Raw genomic sequence first — 22,878 nt, forward strand, 5'->3', positions numbered from 1 at the left:
CTGCTGCTCCGGTAGCGGCGTGTGCGGGCCGCGCTCTGCTCTGCTCCGCGCTTTTCCCTGCCGCCTGCGTTCCCGCCCTCCGCCGCCTCTCCGCTCCTCTCCTCTCCGCTCCGCTCCGCGCCGCCCGCCGGCTGGGGCTGCGTTCCCGCCTCACCCGCAGCCTGGACGCTCCCAATATGAACAGCATCGTCTGCGCTGAGAGACACCAGGTACCGCCTCCCCCCCCCCCCCCCCCCGGGACGTGGCGGCGGCCGAGGCGCGGCGGGGCGCTGGGGAGGCCGCCCGGGGCCCCGCGGCCCTTTGTTCGGCGGCCATTGGCGCCTTCCCCCCCGTCCCCGCCGGGGAGCGGCGCTGCCCGGCCGGCGCCCGCGGTCTGGCGGGGCCCCGGAGGCCGCTGCGCCGTGCTGCCCCCCGGGGCAGAGCTGTACGGGAGCGCCGGGCCGCGGGGGCCGGGGAAGCGCCGCGCTGGCGCCTCGCGCGGATCGGCCCCGCTCCAAGGTCAAGCGCTGCGCGCTCGCCTTCCCCAGCGCCGCCGCCTGAGCCCCTTACGGTGAGGGGGGGGGGGGTCGCAAAAGTCTTCCGCTTGGAGCAAACAAGACCCGGAAAACCCCGGCGTTTTGGGCCGCAGAGCGTGTGCTGACGGCTGGTTGCCGGTGTCGTGACCCTGCCCGCCGGCTCCGGGGAAGAGCAGGTAGCGCAGCCGACGCGCTGCTGTCAGTCCGCGTTAGCGCCGCCGGGGAGCGAGAGTGGCGAGTCTGGGGGAGGGGGGAGACCGTGGTGGTCTCTTCTGCGCGCACCGGTTTCCAGCCGCTTTTCAGAATCTGCCAGAGGAGCTTGGAGATAGGAAAACTCTCAGGTTTGGCAGGATTCCCTCATGGGAATATTCTCATGTTCCCGTATACATAAAAACGGAATTAGTTGCAATTTTATGCGGCACGGAAAAATGTCTATGAAGTGAGAGGCAAGGCATCTGAGTCCTTCGCTGAGGAGAAGGATACGGAGACTGAGCAGAGAGGGACTAAGGGAAATTCGGTATCACATCACTCTCTCCTTAATTGTCACAGTTTGTAAAGGGGAAGACTTCTTTTTCCTGTTCTTTTTCTTTTTTTTTTTGCTCCAGTGAAGGATGTATGTAGGCATCCTGTTTGTTCTCCTCTGTCATGCATCTACAAAATAAGAAATTAAACAGGATATAGTGATCTGATGGTGAGATTGATTTAATTTTAGAAGGTGGATTTTGTAGCTACAAACTAAGCTTCTGGAGCACAGGATGCAGCAACTGAGGAATACTTTCCACTTAGGAAACAGTATTTTAGCTACTGTGAAGAGATCTAACTTTGTTTGCTTCAGCTTGAGCTTTTGAGGGACAGGTGATGGGAGGGGGAAAAAAGGCAAGAACTTCCCAGATGGAAAAAAAAAAATCTGTTTGCTGGTTGTCTGATAAACTTTCAAAGGGCTGTGGGAAGTGTGTGTTAGCAGAAAAAGGAAAGCCATATGGAGGAAAAAGGAAAAGAGCTCAGGAGTGCATATGAGGCAGAAGATGGAAAACAAGATGCAGATTTTTTTTAAAAAAAAAAGGGGGGGAAAACATGGCAAGTGGAAAAAGGGAAGAGGAAATGTATAGAAAAGGGGACATAATGATCAGTTCTGAGACACAATGAAAGATAGTATTTTCAAGGCATAAGAGAACATTATTAAAAATGAATACTAAATAGGAAGCTGGTGTTTCAGTTGTGAGTTGTAGTCCAAATAGCAACATTGTAGAAACTGCTTCTTTTTAAGCCTGGAAACAAAAATGTGTGCTTAAAAGAACACTGTACACTTGCTCTTTGTAGAGGATAGTTCAAGTCATACATTTTCTTGGATTAAATGTGAACGATTTTAGAGAAAGTATATAGTACTTTTTCTCTGCCTTCAAACTTAGCCATTGATAGCATTGATTCCCTCCTCCTCGCTTTGGGGCTGGGAAGGGAAACATGGCTAGAGTAGTTTAGCATTGAAATATAACCATTTCATTAACAAGTCTTTGTTACTTACCAGTCAGACTAAATCTTTAGTGGAAAATAACTGAAAAATAAATGTGCAAAGCAAGATTCATATAAATTCTATTAGCTTTTGTTTTAAATCACCAATGTGAAGAAGCTGAGCGTGAGCGGGGGTGTGAAGTATGTTGATGTATGGCTTAGTTCATAATGTTCTGCTGAAATGAAAATTCAGGCATGAAAAAGAACCATGTATTTTTACCACAAATAAATGCGAGTCCATGAAAGAAATTTTTTGAGGATACCTGGTTTTGTATTTTGATTCAAGTAGCAGCCTACGAGTAGTCATAGGTCTGACCTGCGTTTCTTGTGACCTAGACCGTGAGCAGCAAGAAGGCCCACAGTAGCTAACAAGTGTTTCTCAGCCAGCTGTGGTGTTAAGTTCCACTCTCTGTTTCACTGTATCAGCAAGTGTCCCTCAAGTGTCAATCGTCCTAATCAACAAGTATCAATCCTTAAATTGAAAGGTTAAAAAGCACTTTTCGCAATTTAATGTTTCAATGCTGAGCTTAAGTGGTAATACCTTAATCGGATTAAAAAAACAGTTCATGTGAAATTGGCACTAAATAATGTTTTAAAATTATTTTTTAATGAAATACAGCACTACAGCACATGAAAAGTACCAAAGGAGTATACTAAGGATGAGAGTCTTTGCTAAGGAGGAAGAATCAGATGACCTTATCTGTCTTGTTAGGAAATAAGGATATTGTCTTCTGCCTCAACACTTGCCTCTGGGACCTGTCCTCTTGGTCCCTCATCTGAGACTGCAGTCCCTACCATTCCTGAAAGCGACTGTATAGTGGAGAGTCCTTGGTGATGATAACTGTGTGAAGTCCTCAGAGAAATGCAATAGTAACCATAATTCATTAGTTTTCTAAATGTTGGAGTGTTTCTACAGTGAAATACTGTTTAAAAAAAATTGGGTGGGGGAATCCTACATTCTAAATACAAGTAACAATTTAAATGGTAATAATAATGGTATTTATTTGCTCATGTAACTATTGGGCTAATCATATTTTGGTGGTATTTACATCTATAAATTATGTCTAAAGAGGATAGTTTCCTGGAGGATGAGAAGACTTAGTATCATAGTTATTTAGGTAAGTCTTTCTAAGTGCTTCTTTGAATATATTTAAACTGAACTGGAAAAATAACTTTAGAAGGGAGAAATTTCCCCTTTGGAAGTCAGTTATCTGCAGCAAATTTATGTTGCTTAGAGTGTATCATGCATGGGCTGACATATATAAGAAATAAAAATCTCAGTATGTGCACATGAGTGTTTAAGAAAATTTACAGACATCTGGACTAAAAAACTGTTTTTTATGTGCTAATCTACCTAATCTGGGCAGTCATTTGACTACTGGCATTCTTCCACTTGGGTACAGCTGTAGCATTGAAACACCATGTGAATGCTTCATGGCGTCTATCCTATCCTAATCTTGTACAGTGTTGTATGTAGCACGATGGAGTCTTGATTGAAAGTGGTGCCTCCAGGCTCAACGGCAGTATTAATCTGTAATATTAAAGCTAGAATGGAAACCCAGAGTTTATGTATAACTTCTGTGCTTTTGCTTCATCTTAAAAATAAGTGCAGGAAATAGGCCTGCTCTCAGGTAAGAATTTTCTTAAATGAAATATGTTATTCAGGTTCTGGAAGGTTAATTCTGTAACTTTAAAATATTTAAATAACTTTTTTGATGAAGTTTGGAAAGTAATCACTTCAGAAACATCAGACTTCATACTTAGCTTACGTTGATCTGAACATCACGCTTAGTTGGAAAAAATGAAAATCATGAAGGATTACTATAAAACTGCTGTCAGTTCTTGATGCAGTGAGCTAGAAGAAAACAGAAGTAAAAATCAAAAAAAATTGTTAGTGACATTTATGTTTCAGAAAGATAATTCTAGAATGGAATTTGTTTGCAGTACCTGTTCATAGCCTTTAACCCGAGAACTACTGCATATTCTGTATTTTCATTGAATTTTGACTGATTAAAACAATTATCCTCGTAGTAACATACCAAGACAAAAAGAGTGTGGACAATAATGAATATGCTTATATTATTTAATGCCCATTTTGACTAATATTAGCTGTGAAAGCCAGTATTAGCCATTCACACCAAGCAGAATTGAAATGTTACAGCAATAGTTAAGAGGTTCCTATTCCTGCATATTCAGATTAGGCAATAATATTAGATGCCTGGATGGAGAAAATATATATATTTTATATACACACACATATATATACACGCATATATATATTCTGTAACACATAATATATATTATTTTTGAATTCACATACAAAGGAAGACTTAGAAGGCAAATCTGTTTCAACACAGAATTGTTTTTGATGCCCTTTATAGGTCTTGAAGGTCATATGCAAGTACATTGGGCAAAGCTGCAACACTGGAGATGAAATAAAGTTCTTTTGTGATGACAGAATGTGCAAAACGGGCACAGAGGGATAAGCTGATTGAGGGCAATTCTGGAATTTAATTGAAATTATTCGGATAACTGTCATATAACTTGAAATCTCTCAAGAGCCTTGGTGCTGGTATTTAACAACAGTTCGTTAGGAGTGACTGTTGAACAGGGGAACATACAATGTGATGCATGAACAGACTAAATAGCCTGCTTGTCTGGGTGATACAGTAGTAAACACTTAATTTGTTATGGACCTCTACTCAGTAAACAACAAAAACCCTCCTCTGAGGGACTAGGCAGTCAAGAATGAGTTGGTGCTGAGAATCAAGCAAGTGATAGCCAGGTCGGCCCATACTTTTTGCCAGAATGGTCCTGGTCGTATATTGATTATAGCACAGCTTTTGGCATTAAGAACTCCCTTTTCTTTTTAAATATCTTTTATAGTTTGCCTTTGGCTAAATAAGCGTAGCCATAGTTGAATGATATGGAATGGACCTGTAATGGAAATGTAAGTTTTAACATCTGAAATTATAGATTAGAAAATCAGAGGTGTCATGGTGGTAATTCTCTTGTTTTTCTGGGTAGTACTGAAGAAATATAATGCTTTTTAAGTTAAGTCATTGCCACACTTGCGTTGGAATAATATCTCTGTCTTTGAATAGGATGTTTTAAATGAGTTGAATCTTTGGGGAAAGCATGGACGTCAGACAGCTTGCTTCTGTTTTCAAGAAGTGAAATGCTTTGTGTGCTTTAGAAATTGAGAAAGTTACACCAACTGTAGGAGGGAGGAAGTGCTGACTTCCAAATACTTGCAGTTAAATAATGTTTGGTAAATAGATTTCAGTTTCATAATTTGCCTGTAGGGTTATAAAAAGAAATCAAATGTATGGAGATTTTTCTCTTAAAGTGTGCTGACATTAAACTTGTAGTCCCCGGGATAGTGTTTCGATAGTGTTCCCTGCACTGGGGGTATTATTTTACAAATGGATACTGCTGCTTGCTCTAGAGTGGTTGCTTCCTCCTTTATATGTATGTGTTCATGTCTGTTCTAGTAGCCAGATTTAAAATTTAACAGCGATTCTTTCTACCTGGTTATCTAATGATTGAAATACAGTCTTCAAGTTTGAAGTTCTTAACACAAAAAACCTGCTGTTTTCATTAACTGGGAGAGAATATTGTAGGATGATGCCCCCTGCTGCTCTTGAGAGCTACTGTCTGGTGCCTGATACGCTGATCTATTTAGAGACTGCGTCAGGTACAATTCCTGACAAAATTATCCTGTTTTAAGTGTTGGCCAGGCATTAGAGTAGTGAGGCTCTCTTCTTACAACATGGATGACTTTTGCCTAGGAGAAACAAGTTGCGCCTGGTTTTAGAAGACTTGATTCCCAAGGTGGCATTTAATGTGCAAATACAAATACAGTTGTGGAGCTGTGATAGGGAATGCAGTGGATGAAATGGGCAGTTTTCCTGAGGTGGGATCAGGGTCGGGAGAGGCTGCAGAGTGTGTGTTCATTGCCTGCTCCCTCCCCGCTGCTCCTGCCCTTGCCTTCTCCTCCCCTCCCGAAAAGCCCGGCATAAGCACCCAACCGCGGGAGGATTCAGAATCCCACCTGACAAATCGACCCCAGCTGGAAGTACCAATGGTGAACTTCAGTAGCACCTCAAAATTCTTTTTGCAGGGTATTAGAGCCTTTTTTTTTTTTTCCTGCCCTAAGAAGTTGCATTAGAAAATAGTAATTTCTGACTCTTTTGTAAGTACTTAAGACTGGAGAACTGCCTGGTCATTTCAGACACGTCCTTAATCAGTCCATTTTAGGCATTATCAGGAAAAGAAAGATGAGTGCAGGGAAAAGCAAAAGGTATGAGGCATATGGATTTTTTTTTTTTTTAATTTAGTGGTTTCTGTTGGTGTTACTGAAGAGCTATCAACTTGTATAAGCAAGTGATAATGGTCTAGGTAAAGGAAGTGCTGAAGGTTAGAGTTGACAGGAATTGTCTAGAATGGGATTCATCTGTTTTAACATTTTCTCTAAATATCTGTTTAGCCACTATCTTGTGTCTGTGGGTATCAAAATTGATTTGGTTGACCTCTGGTTGCACATGAGAATGTATCAGTGTCAGTAGGGAAAAACTTACTTGCGTCAAACTTATGTTTAAGAGACTATGGAAATTCCATGTGAAATACACAGTAGTAATATATTTTATCCTTACTTAATAATTTCTCTTTTATTACAGATTATGATGCATGATTATCACAGAAGAAATTCATGTCTATAGCTCTTAAGGACTTCATTACATCATCTTCAAGCCTGATAGTTTTGGAATCCATATAGCAGCTGCAAAGACACGTCTGCTCGCATTTCAGCAAACATCTTCCCTCTCAGAAGATCTTGACACTGAAGTGCTCAGTCTTAACAAAGTGATACTATTGGATTATTTTAAAATCTCCCAGTTATAAATTTACAGTAATATATTTACTAGGTAAGTTAATATTGCTGTTAGCTGCCTGTATGATAGGGAATAGTTTTCCTCATTCTGTTACTTTAAAACCCCCCCCCCTTTTTTTTTTCTTGGAAATAAAGCATAACAAATGAAAATGTATGCAAATGGAAACACTTGCAAGTGACCATTTTAGGGTCAAATGCTTTCTATAGCAAGTCAATTTAAAATAAGTGGATTAAAGCTAGAATTATTTTGTGCAGGGCTTGCTATTTTTTTTGCACGCACATGTGTGTGTGTGTACACGCTCTGTTATTTTTTTAAAGTCTGAATGATCTTTAGAATTTTCTTAGATTTCATCTTTCAGATGGAATTTTAGATTGTTGCTGAAAGTATTTGAGATATACCACACAGTCTTTCCTAAAAATTTGTTAAGAAATCTCTACTTTTTCATCTGTTAGCAACTTAACTTACGAAGTTGACTTTATTTCAAATATATAGGTCATCTCAGATGCTACCCCCTCAAGGGCTGTATTTTAGTGTTCTTAATTTAGCTCCTTGTTTGTAAAGTGGACTTTTCCTAGCAAAACTTTTCCTGTTCCGATTTGCCTGAGGTGGTATGTTTGTATATGGGTAAGATGTTCGGGTGGAGTTTTGAAGCTTCATGATGAGTTGAAATACATGCTCAGAATGTACTTGATTTGGTCAGTTTTGTTGATGTTACATTCTCTAAATGTTTTAGAGTAGCTGAAAATCATGAGTTAAGTCATTACTCTGTCAGTTAAAGAGATGAGTGGTGGTTTTGTATTTTCATAGCTGTTGTTCTTTCCTTGACATTTTAAATTCTCAGTTCTTACAATTTTCAGCATAGCTGTTTTCTTAGGCTGATGCAAAAATGAAATTGGACAGCATGACAATTCCATAGAGTAAGCAGAAAAATATTGATGAATCTACTAAATCTGATCTTTATGGAGGGAAATAAAGTATTTTATGTAACCTGTGATTCCCAGCTTGTTCCCATGGGGCTAGCACATGTTCAGCAACTAGTTTGGATTTGGAACGGACAACCATAAAAGTTATGGCCTGTCTCATTCTTTGAAGGTTATTAGTCCAGGCCATCTCTGTCAATGCAGGATTGTTGTTGACAGTCCTCATCAGTAGTGCTCATCTAGGCTTTAGTAGATGGATGTTTATTTGAAAAAGTTCTCGTGAATGTTTGGTGTTTGAGAAAGATGTGTTAATAGTACTTTTATACTGAAGCAAAATGTTTTATCTTTAAACTTTACCTATTCTGTTTTCAGCCAAAACAACAGCAAAATGATTCCTAATGGATATTTGATGTTTGAAGATGAAAATTTCATCGAGTCATCTGTTGCCAAACTAAATGCCTTACGTAAAAGTGGTCAGTTCTGTGATGTTCGACTCCAGGTAATTCTTTTCATCCTAAATGTAACAGTTGAATGGCTTTTCGTCCTTATGCTATGTTTTTCCATTGATTGAGACATGAGATTTGAGAACCTGATTCTTCTGGAAGATAGATTTAAAAAACATACATAAGCTGCTTTGATCAGAGAAGTGAAACAAATGTATTTTTTCAGCTATCTGAGGCAAACTGAAGATAGTACTGATTTTAAAAAATTGATTGAAGTGTGGTATTCACCTTGAGTATGCCTTTACACTGTTATGATAGTGTATGTTTTAAAATTTTTACTGGCCTATGGGTTTCTTATTTGTGTTTTATACATAGGTATGTGGACATGAGATGCTGGCACACAGAGCTGTGCTGGCTTGCTGTAGTCCCTACCTGTTTGAAATCTTCAATAGCGATAGTGATTCTCATGGAATTTCTCACGTTAAGTTTGATGATCTCAATCCAGAAGCTGTTGAAGTTTTATTGAATTACGCCTATACTGCTCAGTAAGTATTTTTCTGAGAAATTAGAGAGAGTAGATGTTAATTAAAAATCAAAATAATGAAGTCAATTTTCTTTAATAGGTTAAAAGCTGATAAAGAACTAGTGAAAGATGTGTACTCTGCAGCAAAGAAGTTGAAGATGGAGAGAGTTAAGCAGGTACAATTTTCAACTCTTCCAGAGATCTGTTCTGCTCTTACAGAGCAGAAGGGTTATGCTTTTAGATGTTTAATTGGAAACAAAGTTCATTATTCTGTCAAACTGCTTATCAGCTGCTAACCTTCCTTAGATATTCAGTAGCGTAGTATTGATTTGAGTGATGCCAATACGTAATGCTTCCACCTGTGTTACCTTTCTGTCGAAAGGCTCGCTGATGTTAAGTGTTGTATTTATGCACCAGTAAAACCAAAATGGGTTCACTCATAACTGGTTACATAACTTCAGTAGAGTTCATGGAAGACAGTGGTGGGCTTTGTTGTTACAGAGGGTATAATTAGACCTGTAAATCTCTGTCAGTCCTTTATAAAAATAGTAAAATATGAAAAACCAAAATCTGCACGCTCTCAACCATAAGTTTTCTAGGGCTTGAGTTTAGAAATACTTACTCTTGTTACGAGTGGGCTACCTTTGACGAGGGAATTGGGATTCTTACCTTCACTTAACACCTATTCAAAACTGTTTGTCTACAGTTCAAAAGAAAAGCATGGGGTAAGTGTGCGTGTGTATATATGTATGTGTATACACACACACAGTGTAGCTTATTATGTGTATTACTCTCTTTTCTTTTAACTTATGCTTATTCTCATGGTAGGCAACATTTCATTTAGAGTGCCATTTGTGGGGGGCAAACTATGACTATTCTGCAGTTAGAAAACAGTTGTTGCTGTATTTGGGGATAGGTAATTTGCACATGTAAAGATCTTGTCTCCTTGTAAATCACATTGCAGCCTTCTTTCTTAACAGGTTTGTGGTGACTACTTGCTCTCTAAGATGGATGTTCAGAGCTGCATATCCTACCGAAACTTTGCAAGCTGTATGGGAGACTCACGTTTGTTGAGCAAGATTGATGGCTACATTCAGGAACATCTTTTGCGTATTTCAGAACAGGAGGAATTTCTCAAACTTCCGCGGTTAAAGGTTAGTTTACGTCTGTAGGCTTGTTTCTGGCGGAAGGAGGGAAGCTAAAAATTACATTTCTGTATAACAACCCAAGGAATCATTACACTATTACGGCTCCCTTTTTGAGAGTAGGAAGACTTCATGTGTTCTGAGTTATAGCAACAACATGGGAAATCTTGATTTGCTTAATATTCATACTGCTGTAAAACTTAACTGTAGAGGACACACACTGTCCAGCCTTTCTTAGAAAGCATAAAACACAACTGCAGTTGTATATAAACATGTTTTCTAGTTGCTGCAGTGTAGGCTGAAGCACCTAGTAAGATGGTGTTTTCTAGCTCTGCAGTAAAGTGAGAGTATTCTTTTAAGGAGTAATGCTCACTGTGTAAACTACAGTATGCTACAAATAGAAGGGTAAAACCTATACAGTATATTATTCAGTAACTCACTTCCTTTCATCTTATGATTCAAGCTTGAAGTAATGCTTGAAGACCATGTTGGCCTACCCAGCAATGGCAAATTATACACAAAGGTAATCAACTGGGTACAGCGCAGCATCTGGGAGAATGGAGACAGCCTGGAAGATCTGATGGAAGAGGTTAGTCTTTAAGAAAATGGGATTAAACACTTTAAACAAATCAATATGAAGGATGATCCCTTTTTCTTTTTTGTTTTCCCATTTTTCCCCCCCTACTTTTTTTAACTATGACCCTAAAGAATTTAAATTTTACTGTAGGTACCCTTAAGCTGAGAAACTGGGGGGGTATTTCAGGTGAGCTGAATGAACTGTTCAGTCTGGTCTTCTGCTTTCCTTTTTTGCTCACTGTTTGCTGTTTAGTAACTTCAAAGTGGCATGTATCTTGCTCTAGAATTGGGGAGGTGGTACTGAAACTTGCCGTAGATTCTTGATGTTTTCCTTTGCAGGTTTTGCTTGTAAATGAGAAGTAGGTAAAAGCTTCTAATGGTTGTTCCTCCCCATTGATTTATCTCCCCATAGGTTTATTAACAAAACTAGGATACCAAGGCTGAAGAACCAAGAAGAAACCTCAAGTGTATTGACACGTACAGAAGCAGCAGTCCTGCCCCAGTTCTCCTAAGAAAATCCGCTGTGGGCAGAGAACGATGATGATGATTTAATGGTGTTTACTTACTCCTTTACAGGATATATTATTTTAAAAGTTGTGTGTTGTTAAATGGCTTTACTCATGAATACTCATACTGGGCAGTTTTTAATGGAAAAAAGTAGTGGGGAAATCTAAATTTTTAATTGGCTGGAAAAAGTGGACTTTATTTAAGAAAAAAAATCCGTGAAGCATCAGTCTTCCCCGTTTGTTATTACAGGCGCGATAGATCTTCGAAACGCTTTTGTATAAGCAAAAGTACATTTGATTGTCATATATTATCATGTGTATATTTCCCCTTGGAATAACTCTTTTTAAAAGTTTTGATTTATAATACTGAAATTCAGATGCATTTCATTGAAACGACTGCATCTGATGTTTAGTCATGGACAACAGTTTCTCCAGACCTTAAATCTGTGTTGTCTTCCCTCATCCTCATACCTTTCTTTTAGAGTCCACTGTTGGCTTCTCTTTTTGATCAAGATACATATATGTATTTTTCAAAGCCGAAAACTTGTTTGCGGGGATAGCAAAAATGCTTGCATGAGATTATGAATTTGTATAATTCTGCAAATTAATGTACATCTTGCTTGTCTAATGTTTCTGTGCTGGAAGAACAGTAGAAGTCCTTGGAAAATGAAGATTTCTTTCAAGCTGAGAAAGCAAGGCGCCTTCATCCAGTGTTTGAAGATTGCCACCATGACATCTGCTTCCTTTTAGTTTTGTCATTCTGCTAGATTGAGATGAGATGACGAGAAGTATGCTGGCGACTGCCTTTTGTAATCTGCCTGTAGCTAAGTAGCAATGGAGACGGTAGCCACATGGGTATTCTGTTGTTGTTTTTGCAGGTTCAAACGCTGTACTACTCAGCTGATCACAAGCTGCTTGATGGAAATCTGCTAGATGGACAGGCTGAGGTGTATGGCAGTGATGATGACCACATTCAGTTTGTGCAGGTACCAATTGCAGACAGTCTGAGGTAACCTCAGGGAGACTGGAGCAGTTTACAGCACACCTAGTTTTGTGTCTTGCAGCGAGTAGAGAGGAGCTTTAATGGTGAAATACATTATGGGAAAGTATTTTTCTCAAAACCATTGGAGGCAATGATTTAGTTTCTGCCTCTGGTTGGTTCAGTGGACTGAAACAAAGCGAGCCCTTCCCAAACAGTGCTTTAGACTTCAAACTAAATCTTAGGCTGTCAGAAGAAAGAGAAGGTAGTGAAGCAGTCAGCTATAGCAAGAGCTTATGTAGCTTAGTAGAGATGCATAGGAAATCATATTTAAGAGAGTGAAAAGAATCATGGACTGTTTAGCTGGCAGTATTCCCATTTATGTAAGTGGTTTATGCAGCTGGTAAAATTTTGGCATAGAAAAACATTCTAGACATCAGATAAGTTCTAATCCTTCAGATTCCAGCATCCATTCCTCTTGTTCAGCCATATTGACCGTGTGTAAGCGAGATTTTAAAAAAGCAGCAGTAGATAATTTCTGGTTTAGAGACAGCTGATGCTTTGACTGTGTACAAATTACTGTTTTTTGAGATGACTTTTGGGGAGTGGGGACACTCTTAATTGGATACAATATTCTTAACTCCTGCAAAATACAGCTTAGTACAACTGAGGCTGCTTAGGAAACAAAGAAGAAACAAGGGCTAATAGATCTAAATTGGCAGTTGCTCCCTACAAATTAAGGTTGTGAGCTAGAAGCAAATGTATGTTAATGTTTTAACTGATAACTGTGGAATGTGCTGGTGCAAAGGCACATTTCCTTCAGTCATTAGCAAATTGTTTATGTAAAATACTCTCCATCCAGAAGCATGGATTTCATAAGTGAAAAGAAATGAAAAAGAAGAGCCAGCTAATCTTCTGTCTTAATTGTTTTTAATAAACTTCCACAGTTGTCATAACTTTGGATGCTACTCTTTATAATACTTAGAAGCTGACAGATGAACTTTCAAAAAAATTTATTTTCAGAAAGGAGGGCAGGAGTTCTCCCCCCCCCCCCCTTTTTTTTTTTTTTTAATCATCCTTTCTGGTAATAAGAATTACTAGTTTTGGAAACTTGCATCCAACCCTTGGAAATCTTCAGCAGTCAAGAGAATTAATACAAGAAACCCATAGATAATGGGTCTGGAAAAGCTGTAATTTTTTTTGAAATCAAGGCAATTTAAGGGTAGGAGAAATTTCTGAATCTTCATCCAATTTACAGCATAAACAAAAATGTCATCCACAGATAAATTGTTTATTGTACTGAGCTGAGTGTCAAATTGTTGCCAAGTGTCAAATTGCCGCAAATAACCTTATGTGGAGAAGAATGAGTTAGATGATAAATTTTAGAAGTCTTATGACAGTTTCTATAAAGATCATGCACACTCCAGGGAATCTCCAAGCATTGCAAACTTGAGTAGTGGGGCCATAACCTTGGCTGCTAGTTGGAATAGGCAGAATTTTAACCTCTTGTGTTTGGATCTTACAATATTTAAAAAAAAAAAAAAAGGGGGGGGGTGGGGAGGGACTCCTGTGCAGTGTTGTTTGAAATGCAGATTTTTACTTATATTAAATACATCTTTAAATTTAGCAAAATGGTCTAAACTACAGTATAAATCAAACTGAAGAAGGAAAGAAACCAGAGATCTCCTGCTGGTGGAAAGTATCAAGGGAGTAAAACCCAAGAACCAGCTAATCTGAGCACAGAGAGGAACTGAGGCGAAATTAATTCGTCTGCAGGGAATGAAGAGAATAGTTAATTCACTTCCAAGTAGCATTATATAATTAACTTGAATTCCAGAGGCAGAGTTTGCAAGTTAGGCTTCTCGTTTGTAAATCGTTTCTGTCCAGATGGCTGTAGGCTGCTTCTTACATCTGAAAATTATAATAATAATGCATATTTGACTTCTCCAGGAATTCAAAATGATTCCTAGTCAGAGACTAGCAGCACAGAAGTAGCGATCATAGGCTGAAATGAGTACCAAGACGTAGGGTGTTCTCAGCCACTGTTGTTGAGTAGGTAGGTAAGCTGTTCTGTTTTAATTTAGGTATGCTACAAACGATGCTCTGCAGAGGTGGTAGATGAAGTGTTTTCTCAGAGGATAGCTCAGAGGAGTAAAGGTAGAACAAGATGTAGTCTCTGGCTAGGTTTCTGTAGCTGCCTTTTGATTTTGCAGAAAAAGCCACCACGTGAGAATGATCACAAGCAGATAAGTTGCAGCTCCTCTGGAAGTCTTTCTCCAAATGTTCAGAGTCCTAAACATGAATGGAAAATCATTGCTTCAGAGAAAACATCAAGTGAGTATCTGAGGGCCTTTTTTTTTTTTTTTTTTGTCTATAAGATGTCTGGTATTATGTATCTACCACCCCATATGCACTAGGGATCTCCTTTAACATCTGTAAGAAATACAGAAGTGTTTCTTGTTTTGCTTTGTTTTTGCTGATGAGGTGATGGATACAAATCAAGTAACTTGCCCAGTAATTTTTAAGATGTTTCTAATATAACTGGGGCCAAACTTGGATTGTCTATGTGTTGATCCATTACGCCGTCCCAGAGCCCACTGGTGTATAATTTGACCCAGAGAGTCTAAACTGTAGACAAACGTTCTTTGATTAATTAATTGAGTTATTTGCAGTGTGTGGGAGGAGACTTTCTCCTAGCACATCTTTAGATTGCCATCTTATATACTTTCAGCACTACATGAATCATCTTTAAAAACAGTATTGTTCTCTAACTATGCTAACACTTGGAACCAGTAACTCTAAACAATAGTATAGCATTTTCACACAAAATAGGGAAGAAGCATAATCAGAAGCCCCTCGGTGATATACATTTAAAATGTTGTTATATTAACCTTTTCTCCTGACTACAGGTAATACCTACCTGTGTCTTGCTGTTTTGGATGGTGTGCTGTGTGTGATATTCCTGCACGGACGTAACAGCCCTCAGAGCTCTCCCACTAGCACGCCGCGACTGCTGAAGAGTCTGAGTTTTGAGCTTCAGCCAAGTGATGTGATAGAGAAGCCCATGTCTCCGATGCAATATGCTCGATCTGGATTGGGGACAGCTGAACTTAATGGCAAGCTAATAGCTGCAGGTAAAAGAAATAGTTCTTTAAAACAACTTGCTTAGCTGGGAAGAAATACACAGTGTCTTCTGTAACTATGTAGGCTATTTTACAGAGTCTGTGTTTTCTAACTTCCAAGCAATTGGTCTTTGGAAATTTGATACCATCTGACCTTTTGCTTTTGGCTTTAGGTGGGTATAACAGAGAGGAGTGTTTGCGCACTGTGGAGTGCTACGATCCACAGAAGGACTCGTGGACTTTCATCGCACCTATGAGAACACCAAGAGCTCGATTCCAGATGGCAGTTCTAATGGTATGTGGTGGGTGGAGATTAGATGAAAATGTTGAATTATGTAAATGGCTTAAGTAGGTGGGACAAATGTGGCAAACTTAATAAAAATGGTAACAGAAGTTGCTTCATTGTAGTCAACAAGGTTAATAAAGTGATAATGAGTTGAATTGTTTAATATGTGAAACAGATGCTTATTTTTTTTTTCCATTTTAGGGGCAGCTGTATGTTGTGGGTGGGTCAAATGGTCACTCAGATGACTTGAGCTGTGGAGAAATGTATGAGCCAGAAATAGATGACTGGACTCCTGTTCCAGAATTGAGAACCAATCGTTGCAATGCAGGTAACCAGTCTGCAGTCGATTGTCTGCCTGTCTATCCATCCCCACACCCTACTAATTTATGAGCTTACTTGTTTTTCTTATTTATATGAACAGGAGTATGCGCCCTGAATGGAAAACTGTACATTGTTGGTGGCTCAGATCCTTACGGTCAAAAGGGACTTAAGAACTGTGATGTGTTTGATCCTGTAACAAAATCTTGGACAAGCTGTGCCCCCCTTAATATCCGTGAGTGTTTTAAAGTTTCAGCTGCTGTGGTATCTTGTTAGCCTGTGACTGCAGTGGCTGGCTGTAACTCACGGCTTTTGATCTACAGGGAGACACCAATCTGCGGTGTGCGAGCTAGGTGGGTATTTGTACATAATTGGAGGAGCGGAGTCGTGGAACTGCCTGAACAGTGTTGAGCGCTATAATCCAGAGAACAACACCTGGACACTGATTGCTCCCATGAATGTGGCTAGACGAGGAGCTGGAGTGGCTGTTCATGACGGTAGGCTTTATGGTCTTACCTAGCTTCTTGTGCTTGATGAACTTTTGTCACATTAAGCTACACTGCGAGTAGAAGGCAAAGCTGTGTTGCTTGCTAGGGAGGAAACAGTTAAAAAAAAACTGACTATGCCTTCAATGAAATTAAACTGTAACCAGAGAATTGAAAAACTTGATTTTGGGGCATTCCTTTTCAAAAACATCACCATGCAGCTTCTGTTTGAATCTGAACTTCGCTGAAATTATTTTTGAGAAGGTGCAACAGTTCTGTTGATCAAGAGAGGCAAGGCAGGTTACTACTGTAACTTCAGAACCTGAATAAGGCAAGATTTCTTATAGAAAATCTTAAATTCACTTGTTTTGGCTTAGTTTGCCTGCCTGGAAAAAGTACTTTGTATTTGGTGACATGCTTGGTGCCTAGCAGATAAGCATCTATTTTATTCCCTTTTGATAGGGAAACTCTTTGTTGGTGGAGGCTTTGATGGCTCTCACGCAGTGAGCTGTGTGGAGATGTACGACCCTGCTAAAAACGAATGGAAGATGATGGCAAGCATGACTACTCCAAGAAGCAACGCTGGCATTACAACCGTGGCAGACACCATTTACGCAGTTGGGGGCTTTGATGGCAACGAGTTCTTGAACACTGTGGAAGTCTACAACCTGGAAACAAATGAATGGAGCCCCTACACAAAAATGTACAAGTTTTAAGTGATTTAAATTCCTTTTTCAAACTAACAGGCTTAGTGATGTAATTGTGTTTTAGTAGAGGTACACTTGTGAATAGGGTTGGGGAGGGCATAGATGTTGCCAACAGCAACACAGAGCTTTTGCATATTGCATATTAATGTGCTGTACATATTTGTTTTGGAAAGAATATCAAGATGAAGGGTTTTTGTGTATTTTAGAACTTTAGATTTTTTCCTTTTTTTAAGACTTTGAAGATATTGCAAGAGAAACTAGACTGGGCATATCATTTCAGGAGCTTCCCCCAGTGTTTGTTTTGCCACTTTGCACATTAAATGACTTTTTTTGTGTAGAACGTGTCTATGGGGCAGGAAGTGTAAGTTTTTTGTTTTTTTGGGGGGGGTAGTTAGTTGTTTCATCAGGCCTTGTTTTTCTTCAGTAACTGGAACAATCTGTAACAAGAAGCCTTATTTAAATAGATATAATGGCTATTTTTTTTATTAAAGAAGCTGACATGCCTGCCAATACCTAATCTTTTATGATTGCCTTTTTATAACAGTTTTTATATACTCAGCAGAGTATTTTATCTGTTGAAGTGAAAATGGCAGATAAATGGTTATTGAAGCAAAGAGACAATCTTGGAGTTCATAGAAACTGAGTGGGACACTTAATTTACCACTACATGAGCTTCTAAGCTTTTGCCTCTGCTACAATATTGTAACTTAGTATGCAACACTTTCATTAGATTTGAATGGAGTTTCTGAACATAACATAGCTGTGACTTTCTAGTATTGAAAAATTATTTTGGCTCCAACTATTTTGACAAAAATGCAGAGGGTGCTTTATGTACAGCAGTTTTACTACTACGGTTGAGCTAACATTTGTAAAACAAGAACTAAAGTGTGGGTTTTTTCTCATGGTTTTTAAACTATTTCCTGTTGGCAAAGAAAAGGTATTCATCTGATTAGTAACAGTGTTAGGTTTATTTTTCTAATATCACAAGCTGAAATTGTGCTAGAATACAAATTACTTGATTTCATATGTGCTCATAGTACTATGTTGTAGTTCACTTTCTCTATTCATGGATACAATGTTGGTTAGGATGACTTGGTGTCTAATGTGTAGTGCTGCACATCTAACTCCCAGTGCCAAAATTAGCACTTACTGCTTGCTGCTGATGCAAACACATTAAAGGTACCTTTTGGGAAATCCTTGCACCACAAGATTGCTGTAAAATGTGTTGTGTTCTTTCTTTAACGGGACAGTTTACACACACACGCTTGCAACCATAGAAGCAAAGTTTCACAGATTTAGACAAACAAGGTGGAATGTCTTCAAAGCACCACAGACATCTACAACCAACTGTTTATTATAACAATAAGTTAAATTTTTTTTTACAATCAAGACTTTACAAATACATTCAAAAGTTAATATTAAAATAAACATCTAGAACTGTACCAGTTATCTCTATACAAATACATACATCAAAGAGGTAGCTTTGAAGGCCACAGCAGCATTGAAAATGGCTTTTAGAAAGTTTTACTGACTTGAATCAGTTTTGGAAAGCAACAGCTGAGGTGTTCAAATAAAACTGTCACCTGAAAAGCTGTGACAAGGCAAGTCATTGATTATAACCTGCAGCAGACAAAAACAAAAAAACCCTTGCCTTTACAGGAAGATAACCAAACAGAAGGATGAGGAATCTTCTAAGAGTTTTTTTTAGCAAATTCCTTCTAGATGAGAGCTACTAAGATTAAGTGGATATTTTAATCAAGGAAAAAACATCACTTTCCTCCAAACTTAAAGTTATTATTTATAACTGACATGCTTAATTACAAGTATTGATACCAATTTCACCATTGTCACTGGCTTAAGATTTTTTAACCAGAAGAGGTCAGTTTAGATAGTCTACATATGTTGACAGAAGCACTAAAAAGAGGTCCAGGATAAATAGCCACATGAATTAAAAAAAAACAAACAACAAACAAAAACCCCCCCTTTCCTTCTGCATGCTACATCTTCTCTTAAGCCTTGTGTATTTGCAGACTATAGGATAGATATTTTGTGCCTCTGCTTAAATCCTTCATTTCTATAGGGGGTTGTAAAACATAAAGTCAAATACCTATGATGCTTACTAACAGTCAACTGCTTCAATTTTTAGTCCTTTCAGAGCCCCAGGTATCACAATACATTTTTTTTCCTCACCTTTTCCCACTCCCCTTCATCTATTTTATCTGCAAGAACAAATACAAACATTAGCAACAGCTCTAACCTCTCAAAAATAGGTAACACTAACACTTTTGGAGTTTAGAACCAGTGTTTTAAAGTAGCGTTCTCAGTGGACACCAAGCTTTTGCTGTATCCAGCCAGAGACTGTCTTAAGATAGAAAATTCTACTAGGTTGCAGTTCTTAGCAGAAATTCTGACTTTTAACGATTTCTGTGTGTAACCAGTTCTTTTTTTTCCTTTAACTCAACAACTATAAAACAGCACCATCAAGAAAAAAGGCAGATTTTTTGGCTCCTCGGATATGTTTTTCTTCCCCCACCAGAGGAGTTATACTTAGTTTGGACAAAGAAAGCAAAGGAGGTAGCACCACAGCTCCAAACCTTGCCTGCAGTGTCACAGCCAGCCCCTGTTTTTTGCTTCCGTGTGGACAGATGCATTGCACTGTTTAATAGTATGTTCCAGCTGAGCCAACTGGCAGCATCCAACTGCTAGCCTTTCTCTAGAGAAGAAAAGAGAGATTTTATTAAAAGATTGTCAGGAAGCAAGGGACTACCTTCCACAGACAGGAAAATTTCAGTATGTTGTGTTTTAAAAAATGAAGTGTTGAAGGGATTCTAAAACCATGCTTTAAAGCTGTCGAAAGCAGAAAATACTCAGCCTCTCTGAAAATCCAGAAGCATTTTATCTTTATAGCAAAAGATTAGGTTCATTACAGAGCTAGCTAATCAGTATTTGTTCCCAGCTGTATGCTGCAATAAAGTCTTTATTGAAAGAAAGTCTAAAAGCCATGCGGCAAATGTAATTTCAGTCTTCTAAACGCAACATTGAACCTTCAACTCATCTAAAATGCTGTCTTGTTTTTCACTGAATCTTTTGAATGAGAATGTCTTTAAGCTGCAAGTCAACCTCTTTTCTATACATTTACACATCCCATCAATTGAAACAAGTTTCTCTCACAGTTTGAGTGTCTAATTTTAGGCACGTAGAGAATCCAGTCCCAATCCCGTATGGGTACACTTAGTCCTGTTACTTTTGTACTTGCCTAATTTAGATCCAAAACTTTTCTGATAATCTGTGGAGTATTGCTAACTGTAGAGGAAGAGACAACTTTTTAATACAAGTCTCTGGTTGTACAAGGTAAATACTGCAGAAATCAGCTAGTCAGAAGGGGGTTACTGTGTTCATATATCGATTAGGGATACCAGTACTGAGAAAAAAATACTACAGTTTTGGGAGCCAGCATGCATTTACCAGATATTTACAGTAACCACAGCAATTTCTGTTTCAGACTGGCAAACAGTGCTGAATTCTTAAATAGTGGCCCTTCTGGTTCAACACATGAAAACCTTTCCAATTTCTATATTCTCTGAAGGTAGTGAAACAAAACTCCCATCTTTCAGAGTGCTTAAATAAATGTTGGTAAACTTGCAAAACTCTCTGATGCAGGAAGTGGTTTCCGCATGCCGACTTTCATGCAAGTCACCTGTAGACCCTGAACCCTGAACGCAACCTGCTGCATTTTTATTTGCTCAGTTTGACCAGTCTTCCCTGTGCAGTTTGCCATTTTTCTAGCTATAAAGTTGCCAAAATACTTGCTTGTTTTTCAGTCTAAACTTGGAATTAAAGGGCAAAATTGGTTGAATGGTAAACAGGAACAATAACGACAACAAAACAACCCTCTCATTCTATACTTAGGCTTTGAACTCCACTAGTAGTTAAAACTGACAAATACTGATAAAAGGCTAGTACTTAAGCTACAGTATTTTCAAAACATACTTGCTTCAGCCCTTGGGGATGAAAAACCCACCACAGGTAAACCAGCTAAATTTTAAAGAGTTAAAAAGAGATCTCGGGTATACACAAACAATGTTATTTTAAACAATTATGGCAGATGGCACAGTGGTACATTTGATGTTCTTGCTATACAAGAGACACAAAAAGTCCTATTCACCCCATTGGGGAAGAAGAGCCCAAAATAGGCCCTTTGTATCCCCTCCGATCTGTTCACATCCTTGCAATAGCCCCTCTGCACGGGAGTTACTGACGGAAGAGAGTCTGCTCCCACCTCTTATCTACTGGGCAGTTTTTGCCACCAGATGTAAGAGCAGTTACTATGAATTATTTGTTACTTTCTAACTGGGATAGGTGGCTGCAAAGCTTGAAACCAGTTGTCCTGATTCAAAGAGAATACAATTTAATAAAATTTCTAACTAAAATTGACATGGCAGAAAAGAAATTACACAGTTGTGATCTTTTGCTTTCAAGCTGCTAAAAATAAGGATATTATACTAACATCTCTAAAATAACTAATCCACAACTCAGCCAAAAAGGCAGATCTCATTACTTTTTGCTGTCCACTGTATTATGAAAAGGTAATTAAAAAGAAGAAAAAAAGTGCTGAAAGGTCATTTAAATCAGTTTCTCTTGACAGAATGAGGATTTTACATTATATGTAAATAAAGACAGTTTGAGTTGTACCTTCTATTGTATTTATACACAGCATAAATCTCTTGACTACCCTGATTTAGATTTGTTACCCAAGATGATCTGAACCTGATCATATAGAAAACATTCTGTAATTTCTTTTTTCCAAAAGACCATTAAAAAAAAAAAAAAAGCAAGGTTAAAAAGCTACATGAGTGCAGCCTGAGGGCTACCAGACCAGCCTCCTAAACAGTAACTTTTATGATGCTGAGCACAAGTTATACACATTATTTTCTTTATGGCAGTGTCCATGCAGATCTATTCCCATCAGCTAGATCTGTTACATCCTCTTTCACTTGATCTACCTCTAAAAAAAATAATCAATTTTTTAAACAAATACAATTCAAACTAAGGGATGCTTTAAAAAGGATATGTACCATAAACTCAGTAATTTTTGTTCTAACGGATAACATAAGATTGGCAGATGAGCCCACAGAGCAGGAGATGAAAAACTATCACAAAATGGCAGTTTAAGTCGACAGCGTTCTTCTGGCAATAACCGATAGCATTAGCACAGCCGTGCTGATGCAAAAACCCCCGTCCTCCTGATGAATGAACTCCATTCACCAGCTGCAAACCAAGCCTCAACTCCATTTCAGCACTGGAGAGTTAGGAACTGCTTGGTAGCCAGTAACACAGCGTACTTATTCGGGCTATCAGTCAAGTCTGTTTAGAGAGAGAATTCACACCACGATTCTTCAGCAACACAAGCTATAAACACGCCAAAGCAGTTAAGCAGCTTCTTCAAAACCAGTTCTTGAAAACTAGCACACTAAAATATCTCAGCTGAGATGAATATTTCATTCTCCTTCTATCTCTATTACAATTCTCCCTGGGTTATTTTTGTGGCCACTGCGTAACAGCTAGAACAGGAAAGGGTAGGACTCTACACACTGACTTTTTATACCCAAGCACAGTGCAGTGGGTTCACTCTCAAATCAAGTTACTACAGTTCCACTAGAGCTGATGTTAAACAGGTCATGGGAAACTGTTTCCACACCCTGGGAGAGGTAACGGTGCAAACAAGTTCTACGGAAACGCATGAACACAGACGTCAGAGCCGCGGCTCGTCAGCCTGGTAGGCCTGCGCGCAAACGTCCGGGCAGCTGCCGTGGCCCCAGGTGGTGGTTAAGCCATCTGCTGAGCAGGGCACTGGGGGGGGGGGGAGTGCCTGATGTGACAGCCAGCAGTGCGAGAAGTGACAGGCGGCAGCGCACAGCTGGCTAAGGGGATGGGCAAGACACGGCCGAGCCT

At 39.1% G+C, this 22,878-nt stretch overlaps 2 protein-coding genes across 5 annotated transcripts in view; one reads left to right on the forward strand and one right to left on the reverse strand.

The window, feature by feature from the left end:
* The first annotated feature begins 47 nt into the window (after positions 1-47).
* On the forward strand, positions 48-18,134 carry IVNS1ABP (influenza virus NS1A binding protein). The gene is made up of 15 exons (XM_064515562.1): positions 48-209; positions 6,704-6,949; positions 8,209-8,335; positions 8,655-8,824; positions 8,903-8,978; positions 9,783-9,956; positions 10,411-10,536; positions 11,908-12,015; positions 14,222-14,342; positions 14,918-15,142; positions 15,304-15,425; positions 15,618-15,744; positions 15,838-15,969; positions 16,058-16,231; positions 16,682-18,134. The coding sequence occupies exons 3-15, from the start codon at positions 8,225-8,227 to the stop codon at positions 16,933-16,935; spliced, it is 1,920 nt and encodes a 639-aa protein (XP_064371632.1). The 5' UTR covers positions 48-209; positions 6,704-6,949; positions 8,209-8,224; the 3' UTR covers positions 16,936-18,134.
* A 128-nt stretch (positions 18,135-18,262) lies between these two features.
* SWT1 (SWT1 RNA endoribonuclease homolog) overlaps positions 18,263-22,878 on the reverse strand; it is a 39,239-nt gene continuing 34,623 nt past the window's right edge. For all 4 annotated transcript variants that reach the window (XM_064515558.1, XM_064515554.1, XM_064515557.1 and 1 more), the window contains exon 19: positions 18,263-19,639. In XM_064515558.1, coding sequence (XP_064371628.1) covers positions 19,534-19,639 — 106 coding nt within the window. In that variant the 3' untranslated portion in view covers positions 18,263-19,533. The remainder of the gene's footprint in view (positions 19,640-22,878) is intronic.

Source organism: Dromaius novaehollandiae, chromosome 8, assembly GCF_036370855.1.
Source record: "Dromaius novaehollandiae isolate bDroNov1 chromosome 8, bDroNov1.hap1, whole genome shotgun sequence".
Classification (NCBI taxonomy): Eukaryota; Metazoa; Chordata; class Aves; order Casuariiformes; family Dromaiidae; genus Dromaius; species Dromaius novaehollandiae.